The sequence below is a fragment of the Nilaparvata lugens genome, chromosome X, assembly GCF_014356525.2.
Source record: "Nilaparvata lugens isolate BPH chromosome X, ASM1435652v1, whole genome shotgun sequence".
NCBI classification, from domain to species: domain Eukaryota; kingdom Metazoa; phylum Arthropoda; class Insecta; order Hemiptera; family Delphacidae; genus Nilaparvata; species Nilaparvata lugens.
The window spans coordinates 13896703-13923751 of record NC_052518.1 but is presented as its reverse complement, the minus strand read 5'-3'; the positions used below and the strand labels follow the sequence as shown (position 1 = coordinate 13923751).

The following is a 27049-nucleotide window of genomic DNA, read 5'->3' as shown; positions in this document are numbered from 1 at the left end:
TATGTTCATCATGTATATGATAAGATATGTTCAATCTAATAGAATCTATACGGTAAGGATTAAGTTATTAACATTTTGTTAATAACTTTGATGTAAACCCAGCTTGAAGATGCATACCTCTTTAAGGTATTTGATTGAAACAATACACCTTATACAAATACAGTAATAGACTGGCTTCTCCACACATCTGCGTAATCTCTTGTCAGCTGATTTATGATGGAAAATTCTATAGTCTGATTTTTACTCTAATATTGGCGTATGAAGGAACCTCCTTTTTCCTTTTATATTATCCTTGAGATGAAAAATGTCTAAAAACCTTGTATATACGTCGACGCGCAATTTGAAAAGGAACATACCTGTCAAATTTCATGAAAATCTATTACCGCGTTTCGCCGTAAATGCGCAACATAGAAACATTTAAACATTAAGAGAAATGCCAAACCGTCGACTTGATTCTTAGACCTCACTTCTTTCGGTCAATTATTAATATCCTAATTATTCAAATATCTTAGTTATTCAAATGAAATGTCGACCTACTGACTACCAGTACACTTTAGAGTTTGATTTATTGGCACATTTTGTAACCATGTGAAGACAACCTATTGAAAAGCTGACTAATATACAGTACCCTATTGTCACCTCATCTGCTAATTTTCACTGCTTCTCTTACTCTATTGAAGGTTGTAAACTGTAATGTGATGTTATTCATTACTGCACTATTATTTGTCTTTGAGACAGAGTCCTAATATTCTCTCTCTTCAGTCTGTTGAAGTTTTTAGACGAGCCTTTTGCTCAGACATTGTTTTCAACATTATTTTTTCAAGTAACTCTATTTAGTAATAGATATGGTGAGTCCTTTTTCACTCATGAGCTTTTTTGGTGTAATTGATTTGTATATGTTGCTACAGATGTTTCTATCCTCCGATTCATAGAGTTGGATTTGTTTAGAAATAAAATTAATGCTGAGAAATAACAGATGACGTAATCATCTTTATGATGACTACAGTAACTGTTTTCATTTTATATTTAAATTTAGAAGAAAGAAGCCAAACTCCACACCACGCCTTTCACCTTTCAAAACATTGACAGACATAACCTTTTTTGTAATAAAACGTCAGCATAAATGCAACAAACATAATAATTATCATCAATTTATTATATAAACATAATGTATTATTAGGCTACCAGAATCCCCTGGTCAGAATATTTTATTTAGTTTTTGTCAGCCGATCAGCTGGATTGAATGTTTCACATTTGTGAGGTTAGGTTGTAGCGAAGTCAACAATACGACACAATGCGAACCCTTGCGTAACGACACAATGCGAACCCTTGCGTAACATCTCGCGTAACGATCATGATCGGAGCGAGTGCGAAGCGTGTTCGAGGCGCGTATATCTGTACGCACCTATAGACGACACTCACGCATAGATCATAGATCACTGGTCATAGGAGTGTCCGTAGCACTCACTCAGACACAACAGCTGTTCCAGTTTCTCTTCACACTCCAAACTCTCCAGACCCGATTCGAAGAAGCCTGGCAGTCGGCTGACCTTGATTCGTTTTGTTTCTTTGTGAAGAGACTGTAGCATCTCGCCCAGAGAATCCGTGCTATGCAGGCCGGCTAAGGCAGCGCTTTTTTGGACACCTATTAACAAATTCGTAATTTAATTCAAATCAAATCATTTTTGTGAGAATCTGAATAATTTTTTTTCATCAAGGGTTTTGATAGAAAATTCATTGTGTAATCTATTTGGAGAAATATCTTCAGGTTTTAATAATTACTATTAATTTGAATAAATGTAATAGCTCAGTAATTTCCATCTTCAGGTTTTATTCAACAAACAAAGATATGTTTACAATCTTTACAAAAGAAATATTAATCAACAAGCATAGGCCCTATTTACTATCAAACAAAGGATAGATCATTGTATACAGAACAGTCGCGTTTGATAAGATAAGTTTTTCGCATTGTGTATTCATAAAATCTAATCAGGTTTAATTCAATGTATATTTACAATCATACAGAGATCATTAATAGATCTTTGGATACAGTACTGTTTGCTAAGAAAATCTTTTTTGCAAACAGGAGTGGAATAGCCTATTCATCATTTAATTAAAATAAATTCGAATCAGGTTCTATTCAATGACAGCATATTTACAATCATACAAAGGAATAATCATTAATTGATCATTGGATTCAAGCAAACAATTCGAATAATCAATTGATTCAAATGAAATGTTTTGTTGAATCTATATATTTATTCATTCTCAATGTTATTGTTACCTAGTTCTTATAAATGTATTATAGATTTTTTAATGAACAAATTTAAAAAAAAATTTGTTGCTATATTTATTTAGGCTACTATAGCCTGCCAAATTTCATATTCTACATTTCGTGATTGATATTTTCCAAAAATCAGTAGTCAGTCTACTAACGTTGGATATTTTCTACACAGTATATTGATCATTCGAACAGATCATCTTTGCTAGTTAATATGTTAGCAAGTTCGTCAAGTTCACCATTAATGCTACCATTAATTCGTCAAGGTCCAAGCCAAATTTCAATCAGTTTGAAAGCTCATAACAAGTTCTTAAACCTTAAACAAATAATACAAATCTTATTGAAAACTAGCAGGTAACCCATGCTCCGCAAGGGTCTACTTTAAAACTTGAAAAACTGAAATCTTGCAGAATTGGAAATTGGATGGCCTATAACCATCCTCGGTTCTATTATGCAGCATTTCAAGTTAATCAGCAATAGTTCAGACGTGATGATGCGTCAAACATAATTTTTCTATCCCGTATGTGTATAAGCCAGTTCTGTACTTTATTATAGTACAGTATAGATTTCCTCCTCTTTCCAACCACATCCATAGAACTAGATGAACTAGATTTTGGCATGTTGGCGAATGTCAGCTGATAGGCTGTGTTGTGCTAAAAGAACGTAACTCCAAAACGCTTCTTGTGTATCTTTTCGGATGCAACACGTTGCTATTGAAAAGGTACAAAAGAGCATCTGTTGCTTATGAAAAGATACATTTCCAAAACGCTCCTTGTGTATCTTTTCGGATGCAACAGTTGCTTTTGAGAAGATACAGAAGAATATCTGTTGCTTAGGGAAATATACATTTCCAAAAAGCTCCTTGTGTAACTTTACGGATGCAACACGTTGCTATTGAGAAGATGCAAAAGAGCATCTGTTGATTATGGAGGAAAACATAAAAAAATAAAAATAATAATCCACAAAGCTCCTTGTGTATCTTTGCGGATGCAACACATTACTTTTGAGAAGTTACAAAAGAGCATCTGTTGCTTAATAAATAAATATTCTATGGTCAAAAGTATTTCCAGAATGCATGGACCATGTCAGACAATCATAAGACAATAAAAAAGGTTTACAAGTTGAAAAAAACTATTAGTAAATATACTAATATACTGATGTAGGCAAGACACTAATCATGTGGACCGGGGTGGTTGCCAGGGTGATTGTTATTGGTAACCAACTGTTTATGAGAAAATAACTAGTTGAGTTTTAAGTTGGATTTTGATGAGAGATGTTCAAATATGTTTTATTTTATTTTGATCTTGCTTAATATGTAAACTTTTCATAAATAAAGTGACAATTAAAAAGCACATCTGCAACAATACTATTTAAAAGGATGTAGAGTAACACTTAACTCCAGTCAATCTCAAAATATTCATTAACAGTGTACAAGCACTTAAAAATTATTAAATCTTTCAAAACCCACTTAAATTGGCAGAGTGGCAGCTGCTTGAAATGGTCGGGAGTCCGACCAGAATCTTTCTTATGAAAAGATACATTCTAAAAAATGGTCTATGTTTTTGAACGGGTAGTAGGTAGGCTATTGTAGTCTAGTGGCACTCCCCCGGTAGGCAAAGCTACAGGACCCGGACTGTAATATTAACTGTTCATTCTTGTTTAAAATAATCATTATTAAAATAATAATATTTAAATATAATTTAAATAATTATATTTTATTCGAAGATGCTCACCTGTATGACTGTTTTCATCGACATACTCCTTGAGATATCCGTCAGGTGCGATCAGCTGTTCGTTGAAGATGTGTGGGAACGGATCTGAGGTGCCCAGAGGGTCGGCGCATGACGTCACCCTTGTCCTGACACTGTGGTCCTGGTTTGAGAACGATATGAACAGACTGAGCATTTCCTCCACTGTGCGGCACTGATAGGCTGGGTTGCTGGGGTCAGCCCCATCTGGTAGTTTACTGAAAATTGAAATAATACTGTAATATACTTCTTGAGAATTGATCTTCCATTCAAAAGATTTTTCAGGAAGACCGTTTATCAATCAATCAATTTATTTATCCTGAAGATATTGTACATGAAGTTACGTCACAAAGTATTTTATAAGATTACTATACATAATCATAATTACGTCACAATACATAATCTATATAAATAAAAATCGAGCTTCAAATTCTGACATTCAATAACTTTTTTATGTATGCATGGAATTTGATTGTTTTTTTCAGTTGCGTTTGTTATGTTCAGGAGCAGGTTTATGGCCTATCAAATTCATGATCCGACTTCAGGACTCTTTCCTACGGTCCTTCAATGTTTACATGTAATCTGTTATAATCATTGCGTCTTACAACAGCCGTCGGTAGATCTGTTTTTTCTATATTCCTTCTACGGATTGATTAAATTTTAATTCTAATAATAATGCCACGGTACGAACGACGTACAAACTTGGGTCGTAGAACTCGAAATACTGTAAATTATTTAGGCCGGTTACAGAGCTCGACCAACCGTCAGTGCGTACGTCAGTCGCGCTTGTCATTTCCATAGATATTCCATGTATCCGTACAGAGCAGGACCAACGGCACGCATGCGCACGGTCAGAGCTTGTTCACATGACAGCGCTCGGTTTGCCAGCCTCGTACACATGACAGCGATTCATGAGCGGTTTGCGCTCGGTTAAGACTGTGCAAAGGCTGAAATTAAACTTTCTACTGGTGATATTTTTCAAAGTTTTTCGATTTGTATATTATCAAGCTATCAAAATGGAAAAGTTTTCTCAGAAAAACATTTTTTCCTATCATTACTTTTTGAGATATAAGCGCCTAAAGTTTAAAGTTTTGGAACAGAACATTTCAAACATACGGTAAGAGATAAATCCATGAGACTTGAAAGATAAATTCTTCATGATGATTGAATGAAACAAAAATTTTCTGAAAATATCAATTTTTGTGAAAGCTATTCAATTTACTAAAAATGACCAAAAATAACTAATTATGTACCTAAAATAACAAATTGCTCATTTTTAATTCATTGTCCCAACCTGGCAAGGGATGTCCCATCGTGGACCAATCTTAGGTTGGGACACTCCCAAAAAATTGTTTTTGAAATAAAAAAATCAAATCCTTTCAGTTGCCATGAAAGTGTATAAGCAAATACAATCAATATGAAATTGAAAAATGAAGAATTTTATTTATTTTTGTCCAAATCATAGCTGTTTGAATTTCGGTGTCTCTTTGTGGGCTAGTTTACCCTACTATGAAAATAAATATAATAATATAATATCTGTCTGTCTGTCTTATGATCCCCTACAAACTAACTTAAACTGAACTTATCAACTAACCCTGCTGATCAGCATTTAAAGTGGGATGTACATTTGTCGCAGCTTACTACACGATCTAGAAAACTTATTTATTTATTTGTGAAATTACGTTCTGTTTTGCCTATGAAAGTCATGAAGATAGTGTATTATGCACTGGCACAGTCATTGCTCCAATATGGTATTGTGGGTTGGGGTGGTGCATATACAAATGTTCTAAAACCAGTAAAAACAATACAAAATTTAATATTAGAAATTATTCTGAAAAAGAATAGAATGTATTCAACAAGATTGGCTTTTTTGGAATTTTCAGTTCTACCGATTAGACAGATATACCTGAAACACATCATATTATATTATAAGAAGCTATCACTTTTTCATTTCATTAATAGAACGGATTGTGCTATTACAAGACGGGAGGAGTCAGGTCTGGTTACTGTTCCTAGATTATTGACTACTGCTGGTCAGCGTAGCTTCATATATTTATCTCCATTATTTTTTAATATTCTTCCAAGTAATTTGAGAGGTTTACTCGCCCAAAAAAACTTTGGACTACATTTGAAAAAGTATCTGGTTAGCTCTCATGGCTTGGATAGTGCCGAGAATTTCTGGATTACATTAGTATAGTAATTATTCCAATTGAATAGATTTCATTTTGTACCACATCTTATATCATGTTATACACTGGGCTAGGCAATATCAGGTCATTATTATAATTTACAAATTTTGTTGCATTCTAACACATATTGTATGTAAATATATTGATCTATTATAGCATCACTGATTTATCTTGTTTATTGAAAGGATTTGATTTTAGTTGTTAATGTATATACTGTAATGTTAATTAATAATAAGTAAGTAGTCAAAGTACGGCTGCTCCTTCCCCAAGCTCGAGCTTGCTCTTTTGGGGAAGTAGTTCCTTATGTTTATTTGTATTTCCTATTGATTCATTTTGTTGTTATATTTCTAAATTGTGAATTATTGTAATGCTTTTTCAAGGAATAAATAAATAAATAATAATAATAATAAATAAATAACTGAACTGAAAATTGAAATAGATAATAGATAGAACAGAAATTGTAATAGAATGTGCACTATGTGAACTGCTCTGCTCGAAACCGCTCGGTTGACTGAAGACAAGTGTACGCTCTCATGCCTGCTCTAGTATATCGAACCGCCCGGCAACCGAGCGGTTGTAGTCTGAGACTACAACCGCCGCGATTCGCCGACGACTACTAAAACCGAGCGATGCATGTGTACGGCACCATGTGTTTCCCTATACCTGGCAACCGCTCGGTTTGTCAACCGCGCGACAACCGAACGTAAATCGCTGTCATGTGAACAGGCTCTCAGGACCATGCGTTTTATACAGCGTACGAAGACCATCGGTCGACTGACGCGCTATTGAAACAAATAGAAGCTTTCAGAGCTGTACTGATCAGTAGCCCGATAACCAATGTGCTGACACCTCTGCCCTACAATCAGCTGATATTGAATTGAATAGCATAATGAGTGAATTCTCATATTTGTGTCATATTTGAATTCAGAGTTTTTCTATACATTTCTTCAATCATTTCTACATTTTTTATTGAAAAAATCATATATTATTAATATTATCTACATTTATTTGATCCGTAGCTTAAAGTGACTGCAAGTATTCCCAATGGTGATACAAGCTCGGAATAACTCATCAAAATTTCTGATGGACATTCTGAGGTAGTTGAAAAATGTATCTTCACCCCAAGCAATGATGTATATAATCAAAGACCTTGAAGATGGTCTCTTCAAGGAGAAAGAAGATCTCTTCAAGGTCTTTGTATATAATGGTACTAAATTCCCTTTGAAATGCTCTTTGGGCGACCATCGGGTGAACTTGATATCTACGTCTTTAAATCTTTCGTTTACAGAGATAATAAGCTGCAATAACAATCTGTAAAGGCGTCCATTTTGTGAGTCAGAAAAACTTATGTATGGTCAGGTTGGTGCATACGCACCGACGGTCGGTCGAGCTCTGAATGTGTAAAACTGATTCATGGATGCGTACGGTCAGGATGGTACATACGCACTGACGGTCGGTCGAGCTCTGTAACCGGCCTTAGAATATGAACGGGAAAATGTGCAGCAAGGAGATATACAATTCAATTTCCCAGCAAGCTGCATTCAAGTATATCTAAAAATACAAACTGCTGCACAACTAACTAACCACATAGGAAGTCCATATTGAGATATAAATATGTAAATACTGATTGTTGGATAATTTTCATAAAAATATAGAGCATCAGATTAAGCTGAGGCTAAGCACACCTGAGGAGGCGCGGCTTGATGATACAAAGTGTTGATCTTATGGAGATTGCCTTATCACACCATTCGACGCCATGCCCGATTCAGTGTGTGTTATTCAAACCAATAAGCAAGAAGCATCTGGATGCAAAATGCCGCATCGCGCCTCCTCAGGTGTGCATCCAGCTAAAGTTTATCATGAGATGCGAGATGTCGTGAGAAATATAACTATTTGGCGGTACGAAGTTCGCCGGGCCAGCTAGTAAAATCAATAATAACAAATCATTTTAAAATGAATATAGACAACAATATCAATCAATAACATTTAATGGTCCATAGTAAGGGTGAAAATTAAATATTTCATACAATAGTTATTAGTAGATATTAATAATCTATTCTACATACTCCTGTCCTGAAATCTAAAGAGTAGAACGGATTTTTAACAAGCCATTTTCTAGAATATCTAAGGAATACAGACAAGAGGAAGGGTGCGGAAGGAGGCTGGTAAAAGGTTGAACAATTTTATCCCCACTACTGGAAAACTCGAAAGAGATTTACTGAGTCTGCACCTAGGAACCTGGCCCTAGTCGGATAATTGTGAATGTCACTGGCAACTGTCAATACATCTTCCCTCAATTTCATTTCCTTCAAACACTGATACACAAATTCATTGATGACTGTCAATATTGAATTTTCCGTGAATAGCGGTTTACAATGATCGATATAATCTGCATTAGACTACTTATTATTCTAACAGCTTTCTTCTGTAAAACTAATATTTTTCTACTAATACCATATGACATGATTGAATGCGGAAAAGCATAATAAGCTTGGCTAACATAATGATCAGGCAACTCACATTTTTGTCTCCTCAATAGATATATATTCCTACTTAGCTTATAGCAAATAATTTCAACATGAGGTTTCCATAATAGTTTAGAATAGTTTATGTTCGGTTTCACCAAGCTCGACCACGACATTTGAGCATGTTCAAATCAGGTACCATCATGAATACGGTGAGTTTCAAGTGTGATCAGGGATATTAATATACATTTTGACTTGACCATGATTTTCAAGTACTATCAACGGTATTCAAAATACATCACAGTAAGGATTTGTTGGATTGATGAGGACTCGCTACATTCTCCACTGTTGAGGCGAAACCTATTAGACGTTTTTTCATGCGTTTTCAGACGAATCGGCTGGGCAGGAAACTCTTCGACTGATTGTGTTGACGTTAATATACCAACCTAATGATATCAAATATGATTTAATTTATTGTGTAATAAATTTTTTTATTGTATATTGTTGTATTGTATTGTTTACTATAATTTTGTCAATAAAGGTTGTTTTACTACTACTACTTGTTTTGGCGTTCCGGATCAGCTGATAATCTACCAAACGGAGAGCTTCTTACCCTGTCGATAAGTCTGAAAACGCATGAAAAAAGCTTCGATTGGCTTGTCCTTTATTCATGATAAGATTATGAGCCTATCCAGATTATATGTTTTTGGAGCATTTAGAATTTGAAATATTTTGGAATTCATCAAGAAACACTTGCTGCATTTATCAGAAGATATGCTAAATCACGTTGGAGCTCTTGCATCGTCACAGGCTTCTGATTCCAGATTCTGGAATGAACAACTCCCCAAGCGATGGAATTGCCAATCGGATTTTTGCGTTTGGTGTTTGTTGGTTTCTAGTAAGATTTTTTTAATGTATTTTACACGCTAATCAATGTCGGTTGTCAGCTGCGACCAGAGCTGAAGGAGCAATTCAGAAACGAGCTCCTATAGTGAGGTCATCGTTATAATGGCAATGGACAAAGATAGGAGAACAGCAATACCGATTTCCTGCCTTGCCACTGCCCTACTAGGAGATAGCTGATACCGATATTATCTGATATAATATCAACTTTCCTACAAATAAGAATGGACAATTGATATTACATCAGATATACCAGTATCAGCTATCCTCCATAGAAGGCAGAAAATCGGCAACGTTGTTCTCCTAGCTTTCTGCATTTTCCATTATTACGTGGACCTCACCATAGATTCAATTCAATTTCTTTATTCCAATATAAAACACTGTACAAAATAAAATAGAATAATCATGGAATAATTATTTGCCCGCATGGACTGCTGATCCGTGCGCGGGGAAAGAGTACCTTAATCTATACAGGTAACAATAGTGTAAAAACTACAATCAATAACTTGACCTTAAATAAGAAATGAAATATTATATTAATTCAAGTTTAGCATATAAAAAGTATGTTAAATAATCAGACTGTATCAACGACGATTTACATAGCACAAGTACCCGACTCAGAATACATCATCTACTGGTGAGCTATCTGAACTAACGATTCAACATTAAATAGAAAATAGAGTCTAAAAGCATAAGGTAGAGTATGATCACTATAAGGAGGTGCTCACCCCATGAGTCTATCCTTGCCGACACCCCGTATGACCACAGCCTGCAAGTCGACGCGGCTGTCTAGTGAGCAGTGCGGAGTGAGACTGGTGAACAGCGAGGCCGGCTCCACCCACTTCTCGAGTGTCTCCAGCAGCGACGAGTGCCGGCCAATGGCCAGGGGCAGCCTCAGGCTGAGGGCGGCCGCCGCTCGGCCCAGCACTCGCAGGTCGCTCGTCACGTCCTGGAGACTCGCCGAGCGTGTGGACCGCACTCGATATAGCAGGCTGGCCGTCTCCAGACCGGCCGCCACGATTGCACTACTGTGGTAGTGCAGTTGGCTCTGAAAAGAAACAAAATATTATCGACTAGCGGGTAACCCGTGCTTTGCAGATGATAAAATTTGATGTTGTAAAATAATGCCTTATGTCCAGGAAACATAAAAAATTGAATTATTATGTATTATTTTGTTCAAAATTACGTGGACAATCTTTATAAGAGTTGAAAATTTCCAGCAAAAAAAATGAGTTTGATAGGTCTCGAACCACTACCTCCGTAAACAAAGCCATAGTGCATGACAGGTGGTTGATGGTAACGTGAGCACAGGTACACCAATAAAAAAACTAGCTGACGTCACCAGAATGCACTATGGCTTTGTTTACGGAGGTAGTGCTCGAACCCGCAACCTTTGATTCATGAACCACGCGCACTATCAACTAAGCTACGGAGTCACTTTGAGTATGCCCTGTTTGGTTGGGCTTTATAGTTGCATGAACTTTGAATCACACATTGGATAGATTTGTTTCACCTATAAAATCACAATTAATTGATTAATAGCAATGAGAATAGGCTTATGACCATCCTCAGAATCTTCATGTTAAATTGCAAGTTAATCAGTTCAGTAGTTCAAACGTGATGATGCGTCTTTTGTGAATTTCCTATTGTATACGTGTGTAAGACGATTCTTTCCTCGATTTTAATATTTTTTGAATAGTTTCTCATACAGAGTGGGTGAAAATTCCGAGAACGGCTTAATATCTCATACAAAAAAGTAATTTGATGGTGGGTGTGATTGGGGATCCTACTCAAATTGGAAATACCACTTTACTATGACTTTAAAAATCTGGTCCGCCATATTGAATGCAACTTTATTTTTTAAATAGGAAGGTTGTCTGTCATACGATACATGATTTCGATACAGAATTTCAAGTCAAAGTGAATGGCAAAAACCGCACATCGATATCACAAACCATTACTAAGATATTCACATTATTAATCAATACCATGCAAATCAGAAATGAAATACATAAGTGGTATTGATTAATAATGTGAATATCTTCTAAACGGTTTGAGATATCGATGTGCGGTTTTCACCATTCTTTTTATCTTGAAATTCCGTATCGAAATCATGATCGCATGACCACCTTCCTATTTAAAAAAATAAAGTTGCATTCAATATGGCGGATCCAGATTTTTAAAGTCATAGTGAAGTAGTATTTTCAATTTGAGTAGGATCCCCAATCACACCCACTATCAAATTACCTTTGCGTATGAGATATTAAGCCGTTCTCGGGCTTTTCACCCACTCTGTATAATGATTTATATAATATGAAATTACTGGTTGATTGGCACGTATTTGATGTTATCACATGATGAGATAATAGTTTCTCACATTGTAATTGAGATGCGGGAACAATCGGTATATCTGATGATGATAACAATGATTGAATAATAACATAGCTTATTGTTCAATATCACCTTTAATACAAGGCCCCGGCCTACAATATTGCAACGTCGCAATGTAGGCCTAGAATCTGATACATGATTGGTGAAAAAATTAAAAAAAAATACCAGTTGATCTTTTTCACCAATCATGTATTAGATTCTAGGCCTACACTGCAACGTTGTAATATCATAGTCCGGGGCCTTGTATTAGAGGTGGCCTTGATAATAATCACTAATCGATATCCAATAATTACTAATCGATAATCAATAATTTATAACCAATAATCGATAACCACTAATCGATAAACACCAATTGATAACCAATAATCGATTATCAATAATCGATAATCATAAATCGATAACCAATAATCTCACATTGTAATTGAGATACGGAAACGTCCGGTACGTGTTTGGATACCGCCAGCCACTTTCGACCGTGCTGACCGGTGTGAACAGTGAGCAGAGTTCCGGCAGCGAGCCTAGAGTCAACGCCCAGTTCAGCACTCTCGCCGAGTCGTCCTGAGTAGAGGACTCGCCGAACCAGGCCGGCATGCAGACCACGGCGAGGCTGGCCTTCGACGGGTACTCGTCCTTCAGGTATTGCAGAGCGGAACAGGACATACCGGAGAATGCGTCGTGGGCGTCCATGAGTACCTGGAAGCCCTGTTCAAACACACGCCAATCAGATGTACATTAATGAGAAATTGCATTTATTCAATCTGAATATGTGGATATTTGCTCAATTGTGAATATAAGATGATTAGCGAAGGAAATTCCAAAATTGATGCTGTTTACCACCCCGAATACTTCTGCTACTGCAAACATTCAATGATTCAATGATTTTATTACAGCTAGATAATATATACAGTACACTAGGCCATGTCATTACATTAAAATAACAAAAATAATAGAATTACAATAACAATGAATATATTAAGACAATACGCAACATGCAGTGCAACAGCTGGCACCAAAGCAATTCAGTTTTTCATAAAAAAAATACAGAAATAACAATAAATAATTACTTAACTTTAATCCTATCAATTAAAATCTATTCTTACAATAAATCTTGGGAAAATTGAAACTATAAAAACTATTATCACAGTAAATTACCAATCATATAGTGCTTGTGTCTTCCATTCTTTTAAAAGTTATCAAAAGAATGGAGACTGGAGAATTGCAACCAATGAGACAGTCTATAAGGAAGTAGAGCCCATCCTCAGTGTAATAAAAAAACAAATGATTTCTCACTTTTTCCATGTTCTGCGAATGCCTGACAATCGAGTTCTAAAACAAGTTGAGGAAGTTGAGGATGCCATTGATAAAGTGAAAATAAACAATTGACTTGAAACGCACATATTAAATTTGCCAAAAATGCACAGGGAGATTGTAATCACTGATGCAGAAAGACGACAACGATCCGAGAGAATGAAGAAATATTGGGCTGATCGAAAAGCCAGACAGCTTCAGAACCAAGGACGATTTTAGTGGCCAAAAAGGCGAAAAGAAAATAGTGCTTGTGTCAGACCCTTCAACCTCACTAATCAAATAGAATGGGTTGGCGACCGGCCATGACTTGACCCGATTCTTAAAGCCCACCATTAACAACAAACTGCTATTGATAATAGGGAGAACAGCTATAGTGAGGTCCACGTTATAATGGCAGTATTTGATTAACATTGGTGTTGCTATCAATCGACAAAGCAGATAGCGCTGTTCTTTTCTATCTCCGCGACGTTGCCAGATCGTTCTTCAACAATGTAGTTATATAATAAATTAACAAAATATTCAATCAAGTTCAGACATATCAAGTGGGCTGAAGGAGTCAATGTCGTAATGATGTGCAAAAAACACTTTCACCTTACAAGACCAATCATGTTGATTGTAACTTGGTGCTGTACTCTAACTTAAGGTAGATTAGATAACAACAATTTCTTCTAATTCCAATTTATTCGCCATAAAATTACATATCAAGTAGACAAAAACAAAATGCAATGAAGCTATAACTAAATGCATGAGAATAGTAGTGCTTAATCGTAATTTTCTCAATTTGACATTCAAGATGTAAATCTAAAACACCTTGAAAAATGTAAATACAATCATGACATATTCATTGCGGTACGACTAGCACAAGTTGAAACTTGTGCGCTAGCCGACAGCAAAACATATTTTTACTATCGTATTTAAGAAAACTTAAATTTTTAATACTTAATTTTAAAAACAAAAATTTTTTGATGTGGCGACGTCAGTTTCGTATTGCACATAAATGAACAAATCAACTTTTCCTCCCACACTCTGTTTGACAAACTCATTTAAATCTTCCTCCATTAACCGCCAAAACTCCCCTCCACCACCACTCTGACCAACTTTCACCCTCATAACCTCAAATACTTCAGTCTCTGTTTGGCTTGAAAATGTGCAATACCAGCACGAAACGGACGTCGCCACATCAAAAAATGTGAGTGTTTTTTCACATGAAAGTTTTATTAAATACGATAGTAATAATAATAGTGGAAACAAGATGGACAACCAACAAAGAAAATATATTTAGTGTGAAAAATTCATCAACTAACTTGCTTATACAGTATCACTGAAATAACTTGGAACGGGGTTTACATTAGTCAAGTTTTCTTGATTCAAGAAAACTGGATTGAGAAACGATAGCCTACTTTACTTTACTTTACTTTTCTTGTTCGTCACAATTACTGAACTGCATTAAGGGAGCAACGATCATGATAACCAGTGGAAGGGAATAATTTTCTTCGTTAGGTAATCACTTAATATGACAAAAACAGTTTAAATGCATGAATGTATAGCATGCAATACAGTTATTCGGGAAAACACATGAGTTAAACAAAAAAATAATCCAACACCAACAATAAGCAATACCCACTATGCAATTCAATAAAACTATTCACAAACAAAAGTAGAAGCTGCTCTCTCAATTAGATTTTGAATATATTTTATTATTAGTCAATAGAGACAACCAAGTCAATCAATGTCAAATGTCGGAATCTATTATTTTATTTATTATCTAGAAGCCTCTATAAAAATTACTTAAGACTCCACAAAAGAGTAGTTGGATAAGAAAAAGCAGTACTGATTATAAATTATATTACAAAACCACTGTGTTTTGAACTGAAGGGGAAAATATGCTAGGAAATGTTGAGGTCCATACTATTAGAGATTAAGTAAGGTTATAATAACTAAGGCTTTGCGATTAAAATAGAAAGAATGTTGAAAATGCTATATTTAAAGTGAAGAATTGAAGATACTTGATTATCGCTAATCGAGATAATTTGTTTGATAAGGAATAAGATTCTTCTCTGAAACAATAGAAATACAGTTAATAGAAAAAGACATAAGTTCTGCTATTATATCATAATGCAAGAGTCAGAATTCCCTACACTCCCACCTCCAATCAATCTACCTTACATAGGCTCCTTTACAGTCTGTGAAATTTCGCTATCAATGTATGATCGCGCATGCTCTGTCCACCAGCAGACCAAGCCCAACCAACAAAATCCAGAGCAAAGCTTGTGCCAAGTTTACAGATTTTACCTCAGCACAATATTTGCAAGGACCACTGCGACACAAAAGTGAAAAAAACAAAACAATTTGCTACATAAAATTCTTTGCTTAAACAGCCAAATGTAGCTGAAATAAGTAGGCTATCTATAATTATACGTAAGCTATATAAGCAATTATGTGAAAGCAGGATGCATGGGAATAAGGAAGTCTGACAAAACACGAGTATTAGGCCCACTAAAAGGCCAATAATCTGATTGAAACAGGATTAAGAGAATCTATAGAATATTAGAAGCTCAAGATGAAATCTTGAAACAGACTAGAAAGAAAAAAATGAATAGGAAGAATAGGAATGAATAGGAATTATAGATCAAATGTTTAGAAATGTTTAGGGCCTAAAATTATAAAGTATAAGAAAACAGTATAGAACCAGTATTTAAAGTATAAGAAAACAGGTTATATCCTAAAAGCTCTGTTTAAGAAGAACCATTCTCTATTATCTAACTAAGGGTTTTATTATAATAGTTGGGCAAAATGAACTTTGAAATAAATCAGAGGCTATTAAGTCCGTGTACGTAGAATGTCAAGAAAAATTATTATTCAATTTCATAAATATAGGTTTCAAAGTATTATTTATTCAGATAAATTGGAAAATTGAATTAATTAAACAAAAAACAGAGATTATTACATAATATGAAAGAGCTATTTCTCCTATTTATATGTTTTTGATAGTTTTTATAAATACACTGTAATAAGAGCAGATCTAATATTAATTAAGTAAATTATTGACTGCAATATATAAGAGTAAACTACTGTTAGAGATTATGTATTTAAATTTTGAAGTAGTTCCTGGTTATTATTAACTATTTGAATAAACTATTAACTATAGAAGTGTTAGGTTAAGTATTACAAAATAGAAAACGAAAAACAAGCAGCAGGCCTAATCTTATCACAGAGCAGCAGCACGAACTCAACACAACCACTCGGCACGAGTTTGATTTTTTAGCGCAATCCAAAACTTGAACCCACTAACCCAATGAAAACCCGTTCCCAGTTCTCTTGTTTCAAGACGTTGAACATGTTTGAGTTTTGAATTCAACTTGGAGGTATAATCGTCTAACAAATAACAACTGCAGCAGTGAGGTTATAATGCCACGTTATAATGGCAGTAGGCCTACTTGATTAACATGGACCTCACTATAGGGAGCAAATCGATGTTATTCTTATAACTTGGAGGATAGATACTTATTCTCTGGAAACGAGAAACTAGTTTTGATTGTTTCGCCATACCTGAGCGTTGTCTGCTTCTTCCATGTAGGCGCGGATACGATCAGTGAAATCTTCCTGGTAATGCTCATTTTTCCACAAGGCGGTGCCCTGGCCGAAGAGCTTGAAAGGAGTTATCTCGTCATTGTGCTTGTATTTATTAGTGATAGCCAGGGATCTGGGATGGTAGAAAGTTCTCAGATAATCCGACCAAACGTTGACAGAGTCATCCAGCTTGTAACGTTTCGGGATGGCTTTCTCTCTCTTCAGATCTGAAATTAGACAATTTTTGAATCGATAACTGAGTGGAATGGTGGATTTGTACTAACTTGGCAAAGGAAGCTAAAATATTATCAATTTAAGAACGGTAAGTGACGTTCTAATTAAATAAATACAGCTTTATAATACTCATCTATTTCACTATCTATGACGAACTGCATGTTAATAATCCGTTTTTGACGATACTACAGTCAGGTTTTTTGAATAAAAGTTATTACAAACTAGAACTCATGTGTGGAGCGCTTTCGGGCCAAAACTCCTGACTGTAGAGTCGTAAAAAATAGTTCTTTATGATGTTAAAACCACTGATTTATTACAACAAAACCACATAAATTTGACATATCGAGTCATTTTTATTCAATATGGATAGGTACCTAAGTTACTATAATATCTATACCCTTCAAAACAACCCAGAAAGATGATTTTTGTTTCAAACTACCTCCCGTAACTACATTTATCAAGGCTCTAGACATTAATCTTCAAAATTATTTTTATGAGAATAATAAATATTAGTTGGGTATCGGCTTCAGAATATTATTTTAATAATTTCCCCACCGAACGCCACTAGTTTGATTAAAAAAGTGTTTATATAAGAAATATAAAGAGTGTACTATAGTGAAGTCCACGTTATAATGGCAGTATGTGATTTGCAATGGTTTGCTATCCTTGTCTATTGTTCAACAAAGCAGATGGCGCTATCTCTTTCACCCATTGCGATGTTGCCACATCGTTTTATCAACAATGTAGAAATTCAACTAATTGACAAAATGTTTTATTTCAATCATAAAAATATATTATTACATCTTTAAAAAATATATTTTCTTGACAAATAAATATGATTAACTATTTTCAACAATAATGAACAGTTACATTCATCAGATATACCAGTATCAGCTGTTTGGGTGGCAAGGCTGAGATCTGGCAACCCTTTTCTCCTATCTTCCTACACTGCCATTATAACGTGGACCTCACTATAGTAATATTCTATAATAACTAAACATTCAGGTAGCCCTATCAAAATAATTTATTATATTCATTTGTATATCATTTTTTTGTATTTTAACAGCTAAACTACTACAGTTTAAGTTCTACCCTACTACATGACAAACATACCATGATAAGAACTGTTTTGACCTGATTGACCGGGGGACATAATGAGTCCGGTCAGTAAGAATGAGCTTCAGAAGGTATTCACCAACATCCACTCATAAAACCTTATGCACAATCTGTCAAAGTACAGCCAACCACATAAAAATGATGGAATCATCGCTAACACCCGCCCAGCATACTCACACATCCAGCCGTTTGGAGGCCATCATCACAAGAATGACATCCCCCACACTCTCAATCCATATGATGGATCTCTCGTCCGCCATCGCAACTCTTTGATTCGATTAAGTTTTCCAAATTCAGGTCTCCATCCTGATTTGGGTATCCAGGCGCACCCCGTAGAGGCACACCCAGCTACAAGTTAGTTGTTCAAGGTGTTATTTTGGAGAATTTATTTCAGAGCTGGGATGAATCAATTGCGCTTGCATGGCGGATGAGCGAGCCATGTCATGGCTGGAGGGGACTGTGGGAGACCTTGGCATCTGAACTGACAAGAAGGAAGAAAACCCGACGAGACATATTTATGTTGAAGATTGAAACCCTATAATGTACGTTTCATTTATTAGTTTGTATATTTGTTGTTATTTGTGTGTTTTATTAGTTACTCAACTGGGCCTGAAAAAGCATAAGCATATACAGAGTGTTTCAGAAGTAGTGTCGCACATTTTAGGATATTGTTCCTGGATGATAGGAGACTACAAATGACGTATTTGAAGTGTCCAAAACTCAGCGGTTATCCTTATAGCTGCCATTCTGTTCTTTCACTTAGAATTTTTATCTCAAGAACGAAATGTTGTATTGATCTGAAATTTGGCATGAATATTTATGCTATAAATACTCAACTTTAAAAAATAAAATAGAAAATATTCTATGTTCATATTCAGAAAGGCGGCCATTTTTAATTTTTGATTGCAAATTTCACGAGAACACTTAAATTTACAGAAAATTTACAGGAGACAAAAAGGTTAGCAAATTTTATCAAGATTTCAAGGATCCCAAATTGGTCAGAGAATAAGAGAGAAATTAATTTTTTTGTACAGCATGCATGATCTTGAACAAAAAAGATCATCTGAAAAACATTGTAAAATCAGCTGGATGGCCATATGGAGCCATACCGAGTTTCAAAGCTTCATCTTAAATACAATTGCAATTAAAAATGTAATATTTATGTTATAATTCTGAGAAGTGGTCATGCATGCAATACGAAAATAATTAATTTCACTGTTATTCTTCGACCAATCTTAATAAATGAGGTATTGAAATCTTGATAAAATTTGCTAACTTTTTTGTCTCGTAAATTTTCAGTAAAGTGAACGGTTTTCCTGAAATTTTTGATCAAAAATTTAAAATGGCCGCAATTTTAAAAATTTACATCGAAAGTTTTTATTTTATTTTTTAAAGTTGAGTCTTTATAGCATGAATATTCATGCCAAATTTCAGATCAATACATCATTTCGTTTGATTGATCAATCAAATCAATCAATCAATCAATCATTCTTGAGATAGAAATTCCTAAGTGAAAAAACAAAATGTCAGCTATAAGGATAATCGCTGAGTTTTGGACTCTTAAAATACGACATTTGTAGTCTCCTATCATCCAGGAACAATACCCTAAAATGTTCGACACTACTTCTGAAACACCCTGTATATACAAACATACCATCACTGTTACGCACGAGTTCCACCCTACTGCAACCGGCATCCAAGTCGCTAAGGAATTCGTTCTTCTCGAGAGGCTCCTCAGCGACCTCCACTTGCACCTTATCTCGCGGCCAGAGAGCAAGCGATGGATCGGGCTGCAGGTGATCCTCATACAGACCGCCATCTTCAGTCAGCGCTCCAAGACTGCCTTGCAGGTCGCTCAACACAAGGCGAGGAGTGAATGTAACTTCACACTGTAACACATCCAAGCACATATTTATTTGTAAAGGTTTCCTCACACTATAAGGTGGGCAGCCATCTAGAGCCGTTTTCGTCCGAACTAGCATCGACCGAAAACTACCGAACGATCCTCCAACAAAGAAAGGAATAGATGCTCGTCCATTGCAACAGGTTCATACGGCCGTGCACGGCCTTCTCCGGCCGATCAAATCTCGATCCGAATTGAATGGGATTTTCCGGCTCTATCCGGCCGAACTAACTAGTCGAGCTGAGACAACAAAGTGTTCCTAACCTAAAATTGTTTCACAGTCTTGTTTTTTGAAGTTGTTCTGTTTTAGAAAGTTGTAACTATGGACAATGAAAAGTTGATAAGTTTGGTTATAATGTTATGTCATATTGGTGACCATTGTGATGAACAGTAGCTATTGACTAGTAGTTCTGTGAACAGTAGATCTAGCGCAGTTATAAACCGCAGCCTCCTCTTATACTGTCCATCAGAGTAAATCCTGTCTGTATGTCGTGTCGGCGAGATATCGGTGTGAAAACGGCTAATGATTGTTGGGGTTGGTGTATCAAAAATGCTAACATCAAAAGCTAATCTCCTTCAAGACATACTGGTAACAGGACAGCCCGAGTTCAAAGCAGAGAAAGTTCGAGAGACAGTACTATGTTATTTTAGTTATTAATTGCATGCGTTATTGCTATCAATCAATAGTTCATTTATTTATTTATTTATTCACAATGGAGACAACGGGTTTCCCCAAATATGTCTCCTTATCAATAAAAATTGAGACAGATGCAAATGAAAAAAGAAAAATAATTATCAAAATAATACGAACTTATGCAATAATAAATAATACAAACAACAAAAAAAACATCTAATTCAAAAATGAAAAATACAAAGATATCAAATACTTATGAAAAAAGTAAAAATAAAACAAATTTGGAATTCAAAATTTATAAAAATTAAAGAATATAATAACAAATAATGAACAAAAATTTTATCAATAGGATAAATAACATTTATAACTGAACGACGTCCCAAACCATATGCACATCCACACTGATACACCAACTATTTACTTGATCGGATCATGCTTACACAAGATTTAATTATCATATTATAACGCTTTCCGGAATTTAGCGCGAGAAACCCAGAAGACATCTAGGCGCACAGAAAAGCTGTTATAACTTCTTTGCATCCTGTTTAATATTGCATAAAAATTGCATTCAATGAGGCATGCAATTTATAGTCTACACAGCTGATGATTTTTTACCAAGTTACATTGAGATATTGAATTGCATGCGTCATGGCATGCGATTTATAATCCACTCGACAGCTGATTTATGATGAATAATTCTATAGTCTGATTTTAACTCTAATATTGGCGTATGAAGTTGGCTCCTTTTTCCTTTTATATTATCCTTGAAATGCAAAATTTCCAAAAACCTTGTATATACGTCGACGCGCAATTTAAAAAGGATAACATACCTGTTAAATTTCATGGAAATCTATTACCGCGTTTCGCCGTAAACGCACAACATATAAACATTAAGAGAAATGCCAAACCTCACTTCGCTCGGTCAAATATAATAAAATACTTACTCGTCTAGTTTGTCCTTCTCTGAAGAGAACGTCATTGTTTATCTCTGACGGATTTTCTGTATTATTAGAGAATGCAGCTTCCTGGAAAATATATTAAAACATTTTCTTAAGGATTGTGTTGATTACAATGTTGGACATATACGTAGAAATATTGAATAAGCGTTTCCAATTCTTCAGTAAATTGAATTGAGTTATTAACAGCTGTCTGCACTTGAATTATTGGGGTAAAGAATATATTGTCAAGTGTATTTTAAATGAGCTGAATTATAATTCAGTTGCTAGCTGTAGGGAGCCGATAATTCTAAAAAACTAGGAGAGCTATCCGATGTTGAATATGATCAATTTCGGATATCAGATAATGGGTGTAGATCTAAAGAAGATGATAATTCAACAATTGTGTGAAGATTTGAGCATTTTATCTCATATCTCCAGGCCTACCAATAACAATTCACGAGCAAACTTGAGCAACATACATAAGAAAAAACTGAATCATGTAAAAGGTATATCTCTATTGTTGGTTGGAACACTCAAGGATTTAATAGTAGTTATGATGAACTGACATGTTTGATAAAGGAGAGTTCATTCGATATAATATGTGTAAGCGAGCATTGGTTAGTAAATAGAGCTGAGGTTGAGTCTATAGGTATTCCTGGATATAAGATTGCAAGTTACTATTGTAGAGCCAAGATGACTAGAGGAGGAACAATTATTATAGTTAAGAATTGTCTTGATACTATAAAATTAAATAAAATTAATGAGTTGTCTGTAGAGCATGTTTGTGAAATATCAGCTATTGAGATTCCTATCCTTAATGTAATATGTTTGTCCATATAAAGACCTGACACTAATCTTGAGCTGTTCTTCTCTGTGTTTGAGGATGTATTATGTTCGCTAAATTGTGGAAATAAGTCATTGATAGTGTCAGGAGACTTCAATATCAATATCAAAGAAAGCAATAGAATTACAAGGAGTGTACTGGCTCTGACTGAAGCATTTAACTTACACTCTGTAACCTTTGAAATTACCAGGCCAGGAAGAGATAATAGTGGAACATGTATAGATAACATTTTCACAACAATTCAAGAGGAGAATCGCATCTCATCAGTTCTGCATACAGTCAAGTCTGATCATGATGCAGTTGTGCTGAAAATTAACAATGATGGTCAAGTACCAAGCCCTGTTGCATCATATAGATTTCTTAGAGTAATAAATAGTTCCCACTGTCAACATTTCTGTCACTTATTGAATAACTTCAATTGGTTGCCAATTTATACTTTCAAAACAATCACTGAAAAGGTAGAGTATTTTTTCCATCATTTCATGAAACAGGTTGAAGTAGCCTTCCCAAGTAGAAAAATAAAGTGCAAGGGACGCTTAAATGGTCAAATAAACAGATGGTATAATGCAGAGTTAAAGAAGCTTAGAACTTAGTGTCTGACATTGTATAGAACGTATAGAGATAATGGAATAGAGAGGTATATTGCAGAATACAAATATTATAAGAATAAATATAGAGCTGCAATACATAATACTAAGCTTGAATACAACAAAAATTTTATAGGTAGTTCTAATAATAAGGCTAAGGCGATGTGGGATATAATAAATAACTCTTTGAATAGGAAAGATAAGAAAGAGCCGGCAGGAAGAGATATATCTCCTGATATGTTCAATATTTTTTTTTTGTAAATAGACACAATATAAATTATAATGTCTCTGAGTGTAATAGTAGAAATGATGTGCCACTTTTTAATCATAATAGATGTATAAGTGAAAAATTCAAGTTCCCAGAATTCACAGTTACCAAAGTGTACAATACCTTGATGAAGTTGAAAAATAGCGAATCGTATGATGTATATGGTTTAAAATCATTAATAATAAAGATTGCAGCCCCTTACATAGCGGAAATTGTCACCTAACTGTTCAATGAATGTATAAATAACTGCATCTACCCAGATTTCCTAAAATATGGTAAAGTATTACCAATACATAAGATAGGCTTTAAAAGTGACGTCAGAAACTTTCGACCCATAACCATCATTCCAATTTTTGGTAAGGCTTTTGAATACCTAGTTAGTGAACCTCTTGTACAGTATTTTGAAGAGAATAAACTTTTTAGTTCAAGTCAATTTGGGTTTAGAGGTAATTCGAGCACAACATCTGCCATATGGGACAACTCTGAGTTTGTGGAGTTTGTAAAGAACGGAATTGAGGACAAGAAGAGCAATGTTGCCAGAATGTACGATTATTCATGTGCTTTTGATACGGTCTCGCATGAAATACTATTAACAAAACTTTCTGCCTACAATATTGATCATGAAGTATTGAAGTTTTTCAAAACATATCTAGAGGGGAGGTTCCAGTCAGTTTACCATTGTGGTCTGAGTTCTGATTTCTTATCAGTAGAACGAGGGGTACCCCAGGGATCTATACTGGGACAATAGCCTACTGTTCTTAATTTATATTAATGACTTAGCCTACCTACTTACTTGGAAGGCAATTGAAGAACAATATTTTTATACGCAGATGACCTGGCAGTTATTATTAGGGATGGAAATCAGACAGATGCAAAGTCCAATTTAGAACAATGTAATCTTTTGATTGACAGTTGGAGTAAGGCAAATGAGTTAGCTATTAATGATAAAAAAACCACTACTATAAATTTCAGTCTAGCCAACAGCCCAAACATTGAATCTACCCAGTTCCTCGGAGTTTTTTTGCAATTTAATCTTAAATGGAATACCCATATAGGAAATATTTATAATAGATTACTAAGAGGGCTTTTTATGTTGAGAAGGTTGGCTGGAAGTGTGACAGTGGAGGTCTTGAAAACAGTTTACTTTGCGATTATACACAGTCACCTAGCCTATGCTGTAATTTTGTGGGGAAATAGTCCTTTGGCTGGTAAACTTTCCCTGCTACAGAAGAGAGCCATTAGAATATTAAACAATGAAGAGCCACGTAGTCATTGAAGATCATTGTTTATTGAGAATAAAATTCTGACTCTTCCTTCTATGTATGTCCTGGAATGTCTGTGTTATGTCAAAAAGAACCTGGATAAATTTAGCCTCAACTCTAATAGGCATACATACAATACAAGAGGGGCAAGTAATATAGGTGTCGAATGGTGCTCTTCCAGCGCATCATTGAGAAGTTTCAGGGCCCAATCTCTCAGATTTTATAATGCCCTTCCGTCATTGTTAAGAGACCTAGATGCCACCCAATATAAAGATAGAGTTAGGAAAGGCCTAATAATCTATGTAAATCTGTTACTATTGTGTATGATCTAGGCTGTGTAAACTTAGTTTGTAATCTTGTTTAAGAAGTAAATTTTCGATGTAGGCTAATTGTGTTTTAGCTGTGTATTGTTGATTGTATAGGCTACTTGTGACAATGATAAATGTTTATTGTAAATCAATTGGTAATAAATATATTATTTATTTATCTCATTTATTCATGTATTATTTTTACAAGAGATGACAGACCGAGAGAGAAAAACTAAGGATTTCTAGATCAATTTTTCTAGAAACTTTAATAAATCGGAATATTTTAACATGTGTAGCTTATAGCCTTTAGGCTACTTATGGACTCAGAAAAGGGAAGTCACCTCAGCTGCACTCTTTGATTGACAGAGTTGAAAATGGCTTTGAGGAGCAGAATCCAGTCAACCCGTTGCTTAGCGATCTCACTTGGGCCTTTGATTATGTATCTCATGACAAGACGACGTTTGCACAGTGAAAGTTTTAACTAAATTTTATTTTAAACTGGATTAAATCCGTATCAAGTCTTGTTTGCTATAATATGATTCATTTTGAGTTTAAGCCACCAGCTGATATTATTCAGTTTAAGCTTTGACTGTGCAAACAGCGCTTAGTGAATAAACTCTCAAGGTATGGCTTTCGGGGCAGAGCATGGGACATGGTGGCTGATTACCTTATGGACCTCAAGCAGATTGTTTCATTGATGGGAGTCATCTCAAATGAGAAGCAGGTGTCTCATGGTGTACTACAAGGATCAGTGATTGTGCCTTCCTGATCATGCCAAGTGATTTGAGATTGCTGAATTCAAGCCTGCTGTTTGCAGACGATACCACGTTGGTAAAGGTAGAACCTCAGAAGCAAGGGCAGGAGCACAGTAACTCTTCTCGGATGCAAGAGACTGGTTTTCTGCAACCAAGCTGCTTCTCACTTAAGGAAAAACCCACGAAATGATGAACACTTTTGGCAGCACAAATCACAATCAAATAGTAGCCCTCCTGGGATTTGGCATTGACTCAATGTTGCAAAGCCACATATTCTTGGAGTGTGTAATAAGTTGTAAATGATGATCTGAAAACTAAGAAGGCATCTGTGATTGGAACACTTGTTGATGCTATACCATGCAGTTTTTGTTAGTCGCATTCTATATAATATTTATCTGTGGCCATTCACCACATGCCAGGGACGTTTTGAAGCTCCAAAAGAATGTACAAATAATTATTATATCTAATAATAAACGTGTTATTAGATGTGAGCATTAGCATGATACTCTTCGCAAATCCATCTTTTGCAGATTGAGCAATTACACAGTATTTATGGTCATTACATTTTGGCTTTTCATGAACAACTTATCAACACTGCAGCAAAGGGAGCAAGTACACTCCTACAACACTCGAAGGAGGGCAAATTTGGATTTACCTCGCTGTCGTTTGTCAAGAGTGAGGGACTGTTTCCCGGTGCAGGCATTGAAAATGTTCAACTATTTGCCAGAATCAGTGAGAGACAGACAATTAAGTATTTTTAGCCATCTTTGTCAAGGAGGTTGATTGACAGAAGTCTAAATATGAAATATTTTTTTAATGAGAATATATACTAATGATCCTTAACACTGCCATCATATGACCTTGTTGGTGTGTGTTCTATCGATCCAAGTGTGGGTAATGGATGAGCAAGAATGTATAAGTTATAGGTAGTCTTTTATAATAATAAGGATACCTCACTTACAGTACTTGTAATTAATTTGCCAATTTGGATTACATCTTATCATGAAAACCGATTTCAATTGAACGTATTTTTTAAATATCGAGCTGGTTATTCGGATTATAATAAATATTTATATTATAGAATGAATAAAAACAGAACTTTACCTGCAAGTTCCACCAATGTGCTCCAACATAATTTGAATAATGTCCTATTTGAAGCGTTATTATTTCTCGACCAGTGATTGACATTATGAAACAAACTAAAAATTATTTTATTTCTAAATCAAAGTGCAATCTTATTATTAAATTTGATAAAAAGTGCCGAATAACGTTGAAGCTTTTCAAATCCATGTGAATTTTGAGGTTAGGTTGCAATGTTTACTTTCATTTCAAGGTCTATAAATAC

At 35.1% G+C, this 27049-nt stretch overlaps 1 protein-coding gene across 2 annotated transcripts; it reads right to left on the bottom strand.

Moving 5' to 3' along the window:
* Positions 1-387: 387 nt before the first annotated feature.
* LOC111061439 (protein misato homolog 1) lies at positions 388-27049 on the bottom strand. 2 transcript variants are annotated; one of them, XR_005573170.1, is made up of 9 exons: positions 26809-27049; positions 21687-21767; positions 19860-20094; positions 16835-17082; positions 12392-12679; positions 10315-10634; positions 4015-4247; positions 793-1645; positions 388-742 (listed from the first exon to the last, which is right to left on the bottom strand). XR_005573170.1 is itself a non-coding variant. In XM_039442474.1 (8 exons), exons 1-8 carry the CDS (start codon positions 26890-26892, stop codon positions 1437-1439), a joined length of 1698 nt encoding a protein of 565 aa, XP_039298408.1. In that variant the 5' UTR covers positions 26893-27049; the 3' UTR covers positions 388-1436. The 2 variants fall into 2 exon arrangements, 1 of the variants encoding a protein (XP_039298408.1); XM_039442474.1 differs by having other exon boundaries at positions 388-1645.